The 12414-nt window shown below is 32.7% G+C and overlaps 1 protein-coding gene across 1 annotated transcript; it reads left to right on the top strand.

The window, feature by feature from the left end:
• The first annotated feature begins 5050 nt into the window (after positions 1 to 5050).
• Positions 5051 to 12213, top strand: rab1aa (RAB1A, member RAS oncogene family a). The gene is made up of 6 exons (XM_051109143.1): positions 5051 to 5260; positions 7100 to 7172; positions 7407 to 7502; positions 8055 to 8150; positions 8292 to 8423; positions 10324 to 12213. Exons 1-6 carry the CDS (start codon positions 5247 to 5249, stop codon positions 10519 to 10521), a joined length of 609 nt encoding a protein of 202 aa, XP_050965100.1. The 5' UTR covers positions 5051 to 5246; the 3' UTR covers positions 10522 to 12213.
• The last annotated feature ends 201 nt before the right edge of the window (positions 12214 to 12414 follow it).

Below are 12414 nucleotides of genomic sequence, written 5' to 3' on the forward strand. Positions count from 1 at the left end.
ACCGTGGTAGTGAAAAAAAAAAAAAAAACCTAACTCTCTTCTGTAGACGTCTGACAGAAATAAAGTCAGTGTGGTAATAATTGAAGCTGGTAATGCTGTTTTAGGAGTTTAATCAGATCTTGAGAGATTTAATGTCTTCTTTTATTTCAGTTGATGTCATCTAAGGCTGTGGCTGAAGTCAGTTGTTCTTGTGTTATTCTTTCATTCAGTGATTTTGTTTGTTAACAGCTGGTGTTCATCACTAATGCTCAATCAGAACGTGATCAATCATATAATTATCTCATTAACTTCAGCACTAATTCAGTATTACTCAAACACTCTGTAGTGTTGACACATTATAAGTGTTCATTTAAAACTGAGGATTTTGCTGTGGGTTTTAAAGGGTTAAATATGTATGATGGAAAAAAAAAAAACAGCATGAAATGTAATTTAACAGTAATAAACTGTAATTAATTTACGGCAACACACTGTAGAAAAACAGTAACTTGCTGGCAACCGAGCTGCCAGTAGATTACTGTTAATTCAAGAAAAAAAACAGTAATATACTGTAAAACACAACAGTCAGATTTACCGAGCAAATCGAGTTATTTTCACTAAAATATTAGTGAATGTTCATAGAAAAACAATTATGGAAAGTCATTAACTGGTAAGGAGAGTAAATATTTGATTGTGTCTAACTGATGTGTTTTTGTACAAGAGAGATCTGTCAGTTTAATTTAGTTTTGTGGGTCACCATTGTGCTGGAGAGTAGAGCTTGTGCTTCAGGCAATGATGAGCCACAAACACTGATGTTTTGCTGCTTTGTTTAAAGACAGTAATTGTGGAATTGCTGATATAGTGACAATCTCTTTACTAAGCACTTTATTACACAAATTTGTGCTTTTGTTAGTTAATGACAATCTATAAAGATTTGAGTAAAAGTCAATTGCTTCTTTATTACACTTTAAGTGTTTGTGAGTTTATATTAAGAAATATTGTTCTTAGTGGACTCAAATTAAATAAGTTCACTGTACTAACAACATATAAACAATAGTTTTTTTAAAACTCAAATGGTTTGAAGCAATCGGTTTCCAAAATAAAATGAGTTACCACATGGTATAATAACGGTAACATACTGTAAAAATGAAGAGCTGTAAATTAACGGTAGAGAGCTTTAAAATAACAGTATAATGCTGGCAACCACAGCTGCCAGTAAATTACTGTTATTTTACAGTGCAATTTTTTACAGTGTAGTTTTTTTAAAACTCAAATGGTTTGAAGCAATCGGTTTCCAAAATAAAATGAGTTACCACATGGTATAATAACGGTAACATACTGTAAAAATGAAGAGCTGTAAATTAACGGTAGAGAGCTATAAAATAACAGTATAATGCTGGCAACCACAGCTGCCAGTAGATTACTGTTATTTTACAGTGCAATTTTTTACAGTGTAGACACCGCACAGCAACACCTTAGCAATCACCCCAAGTACTCTAGCAACCATATAGCAACACCACAGCAACCAACCCAGACAGCAACATAGTGTTGGCCCAGATCCGGCCCAAACTTGGCCCGTGTGAAAACTATGATGTGGGCCAGATCTGGGCTGATACTGCTTGCAGTCTGAGAGGTAGCCAGGCAACTAACATTAAAACTACTTTAAACTAGTTAAAACTGGAAAAACTTCAAACTTCAGGCTTTTAAAACTACTTTAAGTTTGTCTATGTACCTTACTATCTAGTTTGCTTATTATTGCTGCAGAAAATGGTCAGTTACTGTCATGTTTTGAGCTGTACTAATCGGTCAGTCCTGGAAAAACATCTGGAGTACTATAGACCGCCAAAAGTTATAACAATTCAAGGAGAAGTGTGCAAAAATCCACTTCCCAAGTCTCACCCACAAAAAAAAGTCATGCCACTGCAAACAGCAAATATAAAAAACAGAAGTAAGGACAAAGACCGTGGTGAGACAAGATGTCTTAAGACCAAAACTATGCCCTCTTCCGCAATGAAACTATTGGTGAGAACTGCATCTCAACTCTGAAGAAAGAAAACTACTGACCACACTCTCTTGTGGTGTGATACAAAGCTGTCACTGGGGTAGAACATTTTCAACAGAACGAATTTGTACCATATTTAAAAGCACCCCAGTGACACCTTTTCTTTTTTTTTTTTAGAGTATATGTCACAATGTCATATTTTTAGGCCCTGGAACAGAATTCAAGACACAATTATTAAAGATAATTTAGACACACTCTGCCTGTTTATATGACTAACCTTAAACTTGAGTAATTGATGATGTTATTTGGTCCCACAGACTGTTGTTATTAAGTGTTCTTGGTTAATTATTATTGATGTTGTAATAGTCATCCAGTGGCCTGACATGCTGATATCATTCAATGGTTTACCTGTAAGTTTCATGATATTTACAGTAGTTCTATGAACTGTTACTATTATTACTTTAAGATCTCTAGTATTACTTAGACACACACAGACATCAAGAATAAGCATATGAATCTCAACAATGGTGACATTCAACAGCTGCATGCTGGGAGTCATGGGTGAGTTTTATAATCTGCTGTTACCCAGCATGAAGCTGTTGAATGTCACCATTGTTGAGATTCAAATGCTGATTCTTGATGTCTGTATGTGTCAAACTGATGCTGTAGATTTCAAGGTTTAGTGTATAAGATAAACATCCATAATAGCTCATACACCTGTTGTAGACATTATGAATATAATAGACTAACCACTGCATGAGATCAGTGCATCATGACACTGGATGATAATGATTTAACAAGCAATAAAAACTAACCAAGAATCAGACTTCTTTTTGGCTTTTTTATTTTGCTGTAATAAATGTGCTTCATACACATAACTACAGCAGCCAAAAAAAAAAAAAAAAAAAAAAAAAAAAGACCAAAAGTCAAGAGTCCAACTAAAGTAAACCCTGATCGCCATGATGGTGAGGTCAATTGAAACTTTAAAAAAAAAAAATAAAAAAAAAAAATATCTAAACCTCTGTTTAGATGTTCTGAAATAATATTTGTGGATATATGACAGAAATCAAGTCAAACGTCAAGTCAAATTTAATGTCTTAATTTATTTAAGTTCATTTTCTCTTTGGCTGTGGCTGATTCTTGTGTTTCTCTTTCCTTCGGTGATTCTGCTTGTAAACAACAGGTGTTCATCATTATTGGTCAATCATGACATAATGATCTCCTTAACTCCAACACTGTGTCAATGCTACTTGAATACTCTGTAGTGTGGAAACACATGAACACTGAGCAGGGTTTGTTTAACACTGGGAAATATTACATCAACTTTACCTGTTTCATTTACGTAAGACTGATGCATTTGAATCACATTAAGTTTAACTGATTTGTTTAAGTTAAAACTATGTAATCCAAATGCATGGAAATTTTGTACGTAATTGAATTAAGTTAAGGGCTGAAATATTTTTTTGAGTGTGTTACCTGAATAATCCACAGTTGTCTTTTGTTTAGTGATAGTTGATCATGAGTCCCTTGTTTGTTCTGAACAGTTAAACTGCCTGCTGTTCTTCAGAAAAATACTTCAGGTCCCACAAATTCTTTGTTTTTTCAGCATTTTTGTGTATTTGAACCCTTTTCAACAATGACTGTATGATTTTGAGATTCATCTTTTGACACTGAGTACAACTGTGAGACTCATATGCAACTATTACAGAAGGTTCAAACACTCACTGATGCTTAAGAAGGAAAAATGATGCAATAAGAGCCAGGGGGTGAAAAATTTTGAACAGAATGAAGATGTGTACTTTTTTTTTTTTTTTTTTTTTGCTTAAATATCATCTTTTTTCATTTAGTACTGCCCTTCAGAAGCTACAGAAGATACTTACATGTTTCCCAGTAGAAAAAATAAGGTGAATTTACCCTGATCTTCAAATTTAAAAAGTTTTCACCCCCATCGTTTTTTCCTTCTGGAGCATCAGTGAGTGTTTGAATCTTCTGTAATAGTTGAATATGAGTCCCTCAATTGTCCTCAGTGTGAAAAGATGAATCTCAAAATCATACAGTCATTGTTGGAAAGGGTTCAAATACACAACAATGCTGAAAAAAAAAAAAAAAAAAATAGATTCAGTGCTGATCAACTAAAAGTTATTTAAGCGTTTTTAAAAAGGTTTAAATAAACTTTTACGATTTCTGGCAAAACTAAAGTCGTATGGAAAAAAAAACAGTCTTCCAAATGAGCTCTGTAATATGCTATACACTACCAGTCAAACATTTTTAAACCGTGAGATTTAAACAGTAAGTCTCTTCTGCTCACAAAGCCTGAATTTATTTGATCTAAAGTACAGCAATATTGTGAAATATTTTTACTATTTAAAATAACTGCTTTCTATTTAAATATATTTTAAAATATAATTTATTCCTGTGATCAAAGCTGAATTTTCAGCATCATCCAGTCTTCAGTGTCACATGATCCTCCAGAAATCATTTTAATATGCCTTTCAAGAAACACTTATTATTCGTAGTAGTATTATCAATATTTAAAACAGCTGAATAAAATTTTTCAGGATATTTTGATGAATAGAAAGATCCAAAGATCAGCATTTATCTGAAATAAAAAGCTTTTGTAACATTATACACTATACCATTCAAAATCTTAAAATTATAGAAATGAATACTTTTATTTTGCATAGATGCTTCAAATTAATCAAAAGTGATGATAAAGACATTTATAATGTTACAAAAAAATTATATTTCAGATAAATGCCGTTTTTATGAACTTCCTATTCATCAAAGAAACCCAAACACTGTTTTCAATATAATAATAAATCAGAATGTTATAATGATTCCTGAAGGATCACACAAATTAAATATTTTAAAATATATTCGAGTAGAAAGCAGTTATTTTAAATAAGCAAAAAAAAATGTTTTTTTTTTCTGGTAGTGTACATAACCAAGCATTTTTAGAAAACGTATGTTTAGAAATAATCATGATGTTCCTTCACATTTATAATTGTTCTGTCAGAACTTTTATTTTGGCGAGTGGTGCAGCGAAAGTGACCGAGCATCGCCTCTCTTATGATTCAAGCTTCACTCTCGACTCGAGTGGCCATTTTTACGTGTGTCCGGATCCCGGTTCCGCTCATTTCTCTCATAAAACCGCTTTTAACACCGATTAATAACGGCCATCGCCATCACACGAGTCTCTAACTTTAATCGTCTTCATCGCGGAGAAGAAAACAACAGATAAACCGGAAGTTTTCGTGCGCTGTCCATCATGAATCCTGAATAGTAAGTTTGTGTAGAAAAGCGCTGATGACACATCAAACACATGAAGGCGCACTTCATTGTTTTTCAGTCAAATCATCATTGTGTCAGCTGAATAACACACTAAAGTACACCAAATGTATACTATATGTACTAGGAATAATTTATTAATAACTAGCGCAGCTGTGTTGCGCATGTTTTAACCAGGTGAACCAACCGGTAGTCGTTTCGATTTAATTCAAAAGTAATTATTTGCATAAATAAGGAGTTTTGTATACACATGTGTAGTGATGTTTCAAATAATATTATTTATTATAGCTGTCAGGCTGTTTGTGGAGCTCTCTGACACACTCAAGTGCCACGTCGTAATGAAACTGATAAGTTAAGAATGAAACTGAACAAAGTGTCTGTTTAATTAAACATCTTGTCGTCTTTACAATGAGTTAAAATCATCCTCAGGCTGATTAAAAACTCCTGTCAGAGAGTTTATCAAATGCTGTCAGTCCTGTGGTGATGAAATGTGATCTTAGGCCTGAGTTTATGACATGCTGAGTTTTGTTTCAAGGGCTGTTGGGTAATTAAATCACCTGTTACCACATCACCCTTTCAAAATCTGCATTTTTACCAGGGTAGCACCGTAGTATTGAATGGCTGCTGTGTTTATATACCATGTGAATCTGGAAGCCTGACAAGAAAATGCATAGAGCCTAATTCACATCAAAAGTAGATGAAAAGAAAAGTCTTTGTGCAAAACTTATTTGCTGTTGTTGTTTTCTCTTTGATTCTGAGGTGAAATATGACCCCGAGATGTAATATTCCTCCATTTACACTACCTGTCAAAAGTTTTTGAACTGTAATATATATATATTTTTTAAGAAGGCTCTTCTGATCACCAAGCCTGCACAAAAAAACAAAAACAGTAAAATTTTGAAATATTTTTACTGCGTAAAATAACTTTCTATTTGATTATATTTTAAAAAAATGCTATTTATTCCTGTGATTTCAAAGCTGAATTTTTAGCATCATTACTCCAGTCACACAATCCTTTAGAAATCATTCTAATATTCTGATTTGCTTCGCAAAAAAGGTTTATTATTGTTGATGAGTACATTTTTTTTTTTTCAGGTTTCTTTGATGAATAGAAAGTTTAGAAGAACAGCATTTATCTGAAATTGAAATCTTTTGTAACATTGTAAATGTCTTTATCATCACTTTTGATCAATTTAAAGCATCCTTGATAAATAAAAGTATTCATTTCTATAATTTCTTTAAAAAAAAAATGACTGCAAGCTTTTGAATGGTATAGTGTATAAGGTTACAAAAGCTTTTTATTTCAGATAAATGCTGATCTTTGGATCTTTCTATTCATCAAAGTATCCTGAAAAATGTACTCAACTGTTTTAAATATTGGTAATTATAATATATGTTTTTACACAGCAAATCAGCATATTAGAATGATTTCTGAAGGATCGTGTGACTGGAGTAATGATGCTGAAAATTCCGCTTTGAAATCACTGGAATAAATTACATTTTAAAATATATTTAAATAGAAAACAGTTATTTTAAATAGTAAAAATATTTCAAAAATGCACAGCTTTTGCCGTACTTAAGATCAAATAAATGCAGGCTTTGTGAGCAGAAGAGACTCCTTCAAAAACTTTTGACTGGTACTGTATGTTTATAATTTCACTGTTTCATGAATCACTGCGCTCACATGCTCATTATTAACGCCTGCCACTGAGATATAATGACACGTGTTGCATAACGTAATTCCCACTTCCATGTCACACATAACACAACTGACTGGGAGTGATCACCAGCTGCTGATGGATGTGATTAATTGTCTGGTGCTTTCCCTTTTAGTGATTACCTGTTCAAGCTCCTGCTGATCGGTGACTCCGGTGTTGGGAAGTCCTGCCTTCTGCTGCGTTTCGCTGTAAGTTATTAGCCTAACATTAAGATCCTGTTTACACACACACAGATAATGGCTCTTATTGCACAGGTGATTTGACTGTCAAAGAGCTGTATGCTAAAGGTGAAGGGTGTCGTTTCTGCGGAAAACCAAATGCAGCTAAAATTTGGCTGAAAGCTGTTATTTTCGCAAGTTCTTTTTAGTGTATCTTCCATTGGTAAATATGTTATTTGTTATTACGTGTGTACTTTTCCTCAGGACGACACGTATACAGAGAGCTACATCAGCACGATTGGAGTGGACTTTAAAATCAGGACGATAGAGCTCGACGGAAAGACCATCAAACTACAGATTGTAAGTGCACTGAGCTTTAACACCTGATTTCATGTATTGTTGCACTTCAGCATCCAAAAACACATTAATTACATTACTTTCGGTGAGTTTTAAGTGTTTTTCAAACTCTCTTCTGCTCAACAAGGCTGCATTTATTTGATCAATAATGCTGTAAAAATTCTAAAATATTATTGCTAATTAAAATGACTGTTCTCTGTCTGAATACATTGTAAAATATAATTTATTTCTGTGATCAAAGCTGAATTTTTAGCATCATTACTCCAGTCTTCAGTGTCACATGATTCTTCAGAAATCATTCTAATATGCTGATTTGATGTTCAGGAATAGAATTTTTGTGAAAACTGATACATTTTTCAGGATTCTTTGATGCATAATAAGTTCAAAAGAACGGAATTTATTTGAAATGGAAATCTTTGGTAACATTCTAAATGTCTGTACTTTTACTTTTAATCAATATAATGCATCCTTTGCTGAATAACAGTATTAATTTATTTTAAAAGAGTATTTTATACATAATTCCACACTGAACGTGTGTGTTTTCTGTATTGTCAGTGGGACACAGCCGGTCAGGAGCGATTTCGCACCATCACGTCCAGCTACTACAGAGGCGCTCATGGGATCATCGTTGTTTACGATGTCACGGATCAGGTGACCAAACATTCCTTTAGTATGGCAACGCTCGCGTGACCTTTCACACGCCGTGTTGAGCGTGAAGCGTTTCTGTGTGTTCAGCCGGTCGTGTATCAGTGCTGTTTTCATGTGAGTTTTGTTCTGGATGTGTTTCTTCAGGAGTCCTTCAACAACGTCAAACAGTGGCTTCAGGAGATCGATCGCTACGCTAGTGAAAACGTCAACAAGCTCCTGGTGGGAAACAAGTGTGATCTGACCACTAAGAAAGTTGTGGATTACACAACAGCGAAGGTACATGATCTGTCCCATTAACAGAGCACTACATTCACCAATATTATAACACTAAACAGCTGTTTTAGCACAGTTTACTGAATTATCTCTCCCACAGCCTGTTTTTCCTGGTCGCAACCTGAAAGACTGATTAATATTTTAAATCATTAACAGTCAATGAAATTATTATTTATTGTTAATTGTTAAATAATAAATCATTATAGTTGATTATATAGTTTGATTATATAGTTGAGTATAGTTGATGTTTATTTAGTATTTTTAAATAATAAAGAGTGGTTGATTCAATGGTTAAAAGATTATGTATTATTAATTAATACTTATTAAATAAATGTTCTTTTAAAACTTTCCTTGTTGAGACTCCAGAGACTGGCTGATTGATCATTTAAATAGTTGCTAATTATTGAAAACTGAGAGAGTAGCTCATTAATTATTTAAATGTATTTCATTTTTACTTACTACTTTCTGAATAATAAAGGTCTGCTGATTAACTGTTTAAATGATTATTTATTAATAAATAACTTATAAATAATTGTTTTTTATATATATATATACCTTTCCTGATTAACACTCCAAAGACTGGCTGATTAATCATTTAAATAGTTAATAATTATTTAAACAATTATTTAGTATTAATGATTAAATAACAAAATAATTATAATGAAAAATGTATTAATCATGTATTTAACTGAGAGAGTAGCTCATTAATTATTTAAATGTATTTCAATTTTATTTATAATATTTAATAATAAAGACGGGCTGATTAAATGTTTAAATAATTATTTATTATTAAATAATAATTAATCATTTATAAATAATTGCTTTTTGACATTTCCTGGTTAAAACTCCAAAAACTGGCTAATTAATAATTGAGATAGTTACTAATTATATAAATAATTATTTACTATAAATGATTAAATAATAAAATAATTATTGTGAATAATGTATTAATCTTGTATTTAAAAAAAAAAAAAAACCTTTTCTTATTGCAAACTGAGAGAGTAGCTCAATTATTTAAATGTATTTTTTTTTTACTGATCAAATTAATTGGCTGATTAAATGTTTTAACGATTGATTATTAATTCATAAATAATTACATTTTTATAAGTGATTGTTTTTTTAACATATCCTGTTTAAGTTACTAATTATTTAATCACTATTTGCCATTAATGATTAAATATAGTAACATAATAATAAATAATTTATTAATCATGTATTTTAAAAAATCCTAATTGCAAACTGAGAAAATAGCCGATTATTAATTCAAATTAATATATTTATTTTTAAATAATAAATAATTATTATTAATAATGCAAAAATAATCTATTTAAAAAAAACAATTTCCTGGTTTGCAACCCAAAAAACTGGCTGATTAATAATTTAATTAACAATTATTTAAATTGTTTATATTTAAATAATAAATAAATACGTAATTTCTAATTTGTAAATAATTAATTTAAAAACCTTTTCTTGGTTTCAAACCATAAGTTTTATTATATCGTTATTAGTTGTGAAATAATGAATAGATATATGAATAAATAGATATATTTTAAATAATAATTGAGTTTTTCTTTATTATTTAAAATGTAAAAAATGTAATGCTTTAAATGTAAAAATAATAATAATAAAAAAAACTTTTTGTTCTACATTAATTTCAATTTGTAAATATATTTATGTATATATGTAGTATATGTGTATGTGTGTGTGTATATGTGTGTATATATATATATATATATATACAGTATATATACATTCATTCATTCATTCATTTATTTATTTATTTAATTTTTATTTATTTTTTTTTTTTTTTTACACACATATCAACAGTTTTATTAAAATAAAATCCATTATTAAACACACACCCGCCCAGTCTGAGATCAGTCTGTTATTGTCTGTCTTTCAGGAGTTTGCTGACTCTCTTGGCATCCCGTTCCTGGAGACGAGCGCGAAGAGCTCCACTAATGTGGAACAGGCCTTCATGACCATGGCGGCGGAAATCAAGAAGAGAATGGGCCCCGGGGCCACCGCGGGAGGCCCCGAGAAATCCAACGTCAAGATTCAGAGCACGCCGGTCAAGACGTCCTCCGGAGGATGCTGCTGAGACCAACGACAGTAACGTTACCAACCATAAGCCACAGCTGAGTTAGGAGGAAGTGAGTGTGTGTTTGCTTGTGTGCGTGTGTGTGTGAGAGAGAGTGAGTGAGTGTGAGTGTGTGTGAGTGCAATAAAGACTGAGAATATAAAAGATAAGGAGAGTAAGAGAGGATCAAATTAAACATTGCCTGATATTGAATCATGCATGCACATCGATGCATGACCAGACAAACACGCGTCCAACCGTCTGCCGGATTAAACGGCTCAAATTCCGTACGCTCATTTAGACAAGCATCCAAAAGCACTTTCGGACGACGACGTCCGGCGTTTTTAGAGGAGCGCGACTAGCTTTGAACTTCCTCTTTGGAACTTTGAAGGAAGCGGTGGACTGCGATGTCATAACTGACCTCTGAACAGCGGGTTCCGTTACTATGGCTCCCAGTGGGGTTGCTACGGCGACCTCTCCTTCAGCCGCTGCCTTCTCTCTCTCTCGTCTGGTGGACCGTTCGCCTGTTCGGGCGTTTCTTCTGTTGTTTTGTTTTTGATTTGTGCTCTACAGCATTTCAGTGGTCCTCTGAGCGTGACCAACACAACACTCACAGTGAGCTCGTCGTTTTTCGGACATGTGCTAGTCGTTTGCCACGTTTCTAACAGCATTATGATCCAGTGCAATTTTTATGTGGTATAAAGTGGAAAACGAAAACCAAATCCTGGGAAGCTCGTACTTTAAAGACATATCTCACCCATAAATGAACATTTGGTCATCATTTACCTTAATGCTGTTCCAAACTTGTATGAGTTTCTTTCTTCTGTTGAACACAAAAGACGTTTTGAAAAAGCAGTTGCCAGTACCCATTTACTTCCATATTATGGAAAAGAAGTATAATGGAATTCAATGGCTGCCGGCAACAATTTGGTTCCCGACAGTCTTCAAAAAATCTTCTTTTGAGTTAAACAGCAGAAAAAAACAACATGAAGGTGAGTAAATGATGACAAAATGTTCATTTTTGCCAGAGCTATGCTTTAAATGTCAATATTATGAATTAGTTATTATTTCTCTTAATTAGTTTTGATGCTTATACATTGTTTATTATATGGAAGCTTGTTTTTGTATCAGTGGGAGAAAAAAATAAAATGGTCCGGTGACATTTTACCTCAAAATTTTGACTTATCAATTTTGAAAACATCAGAATTGCAAGATACAAACTCACTATTCTGATTCTTGCAAGATTAAAAGTCATAATTAACATTTTTTTTTACATTTTTATTTTTAATTCCGTGGCGGCAAAAAAATAGAATTCTGAGGAAAAAGTCAAAGTTCTTTTTTTTAGTCACAATTCTAAAAGAAAGTCTGAATTGTGAGATAAAAGTCACAAATATCTTTTATTTTTCTATTCCATGGTGGAAAAAAGCTTCTGTGATATCCTGTATATTGGACTCAGCGTTTGTTTACTGACAGTACATGAGCAGCGTCACTGTAACAGGAGCTGTAGCAGATCTGTGTATAAATGTATCTATATCAATCCCACTGATAAACAGGAAATGACATCACAATAGTTAAAGAAGCATTGCTTATGTAACTACTTTTGTTTTCTGGGAGAAAATTGTCTTTTTCTCCCGTACTTTAGTTTTCTTTTACGTCACACAATGTTTAAATAAACTATGAAGGAAAAGTTTAATAAAAATGATTTTAACTGGAGCGTTTGGTAACATGTTTCATGTGTTCCATCTGTGTCGATGAAAGCCGCAGCGGGTTACATAAACCAGCCAATAAGAGATTTTGCTCATTGTTTCCAGTGGGTGGCGTCATTAGCCTGAAGCTGATGTGTTCAGACTGGCTGGAGATTCTGAGTCATCACTGTTATGTTTGCATTATCTTATGAGAGTCACATCTACTAGT

The sequence above is a fragment of the Labeo rohita genome, chromosome 1 (assembly GCF_022985175.1).
Source record: "Labeo rohita strain BAU-BD-2019 chromosome 1, IGBB_LRoh.1.0, whole genome shotgun sequence".
NCBI classification, from domain to species: domain Eukaryota; kingdom Metazoa; phylum Chordata; class Actinopteri; order Cypriniformes; family Cyprinidae; genus Labeo; species Labeo rohita.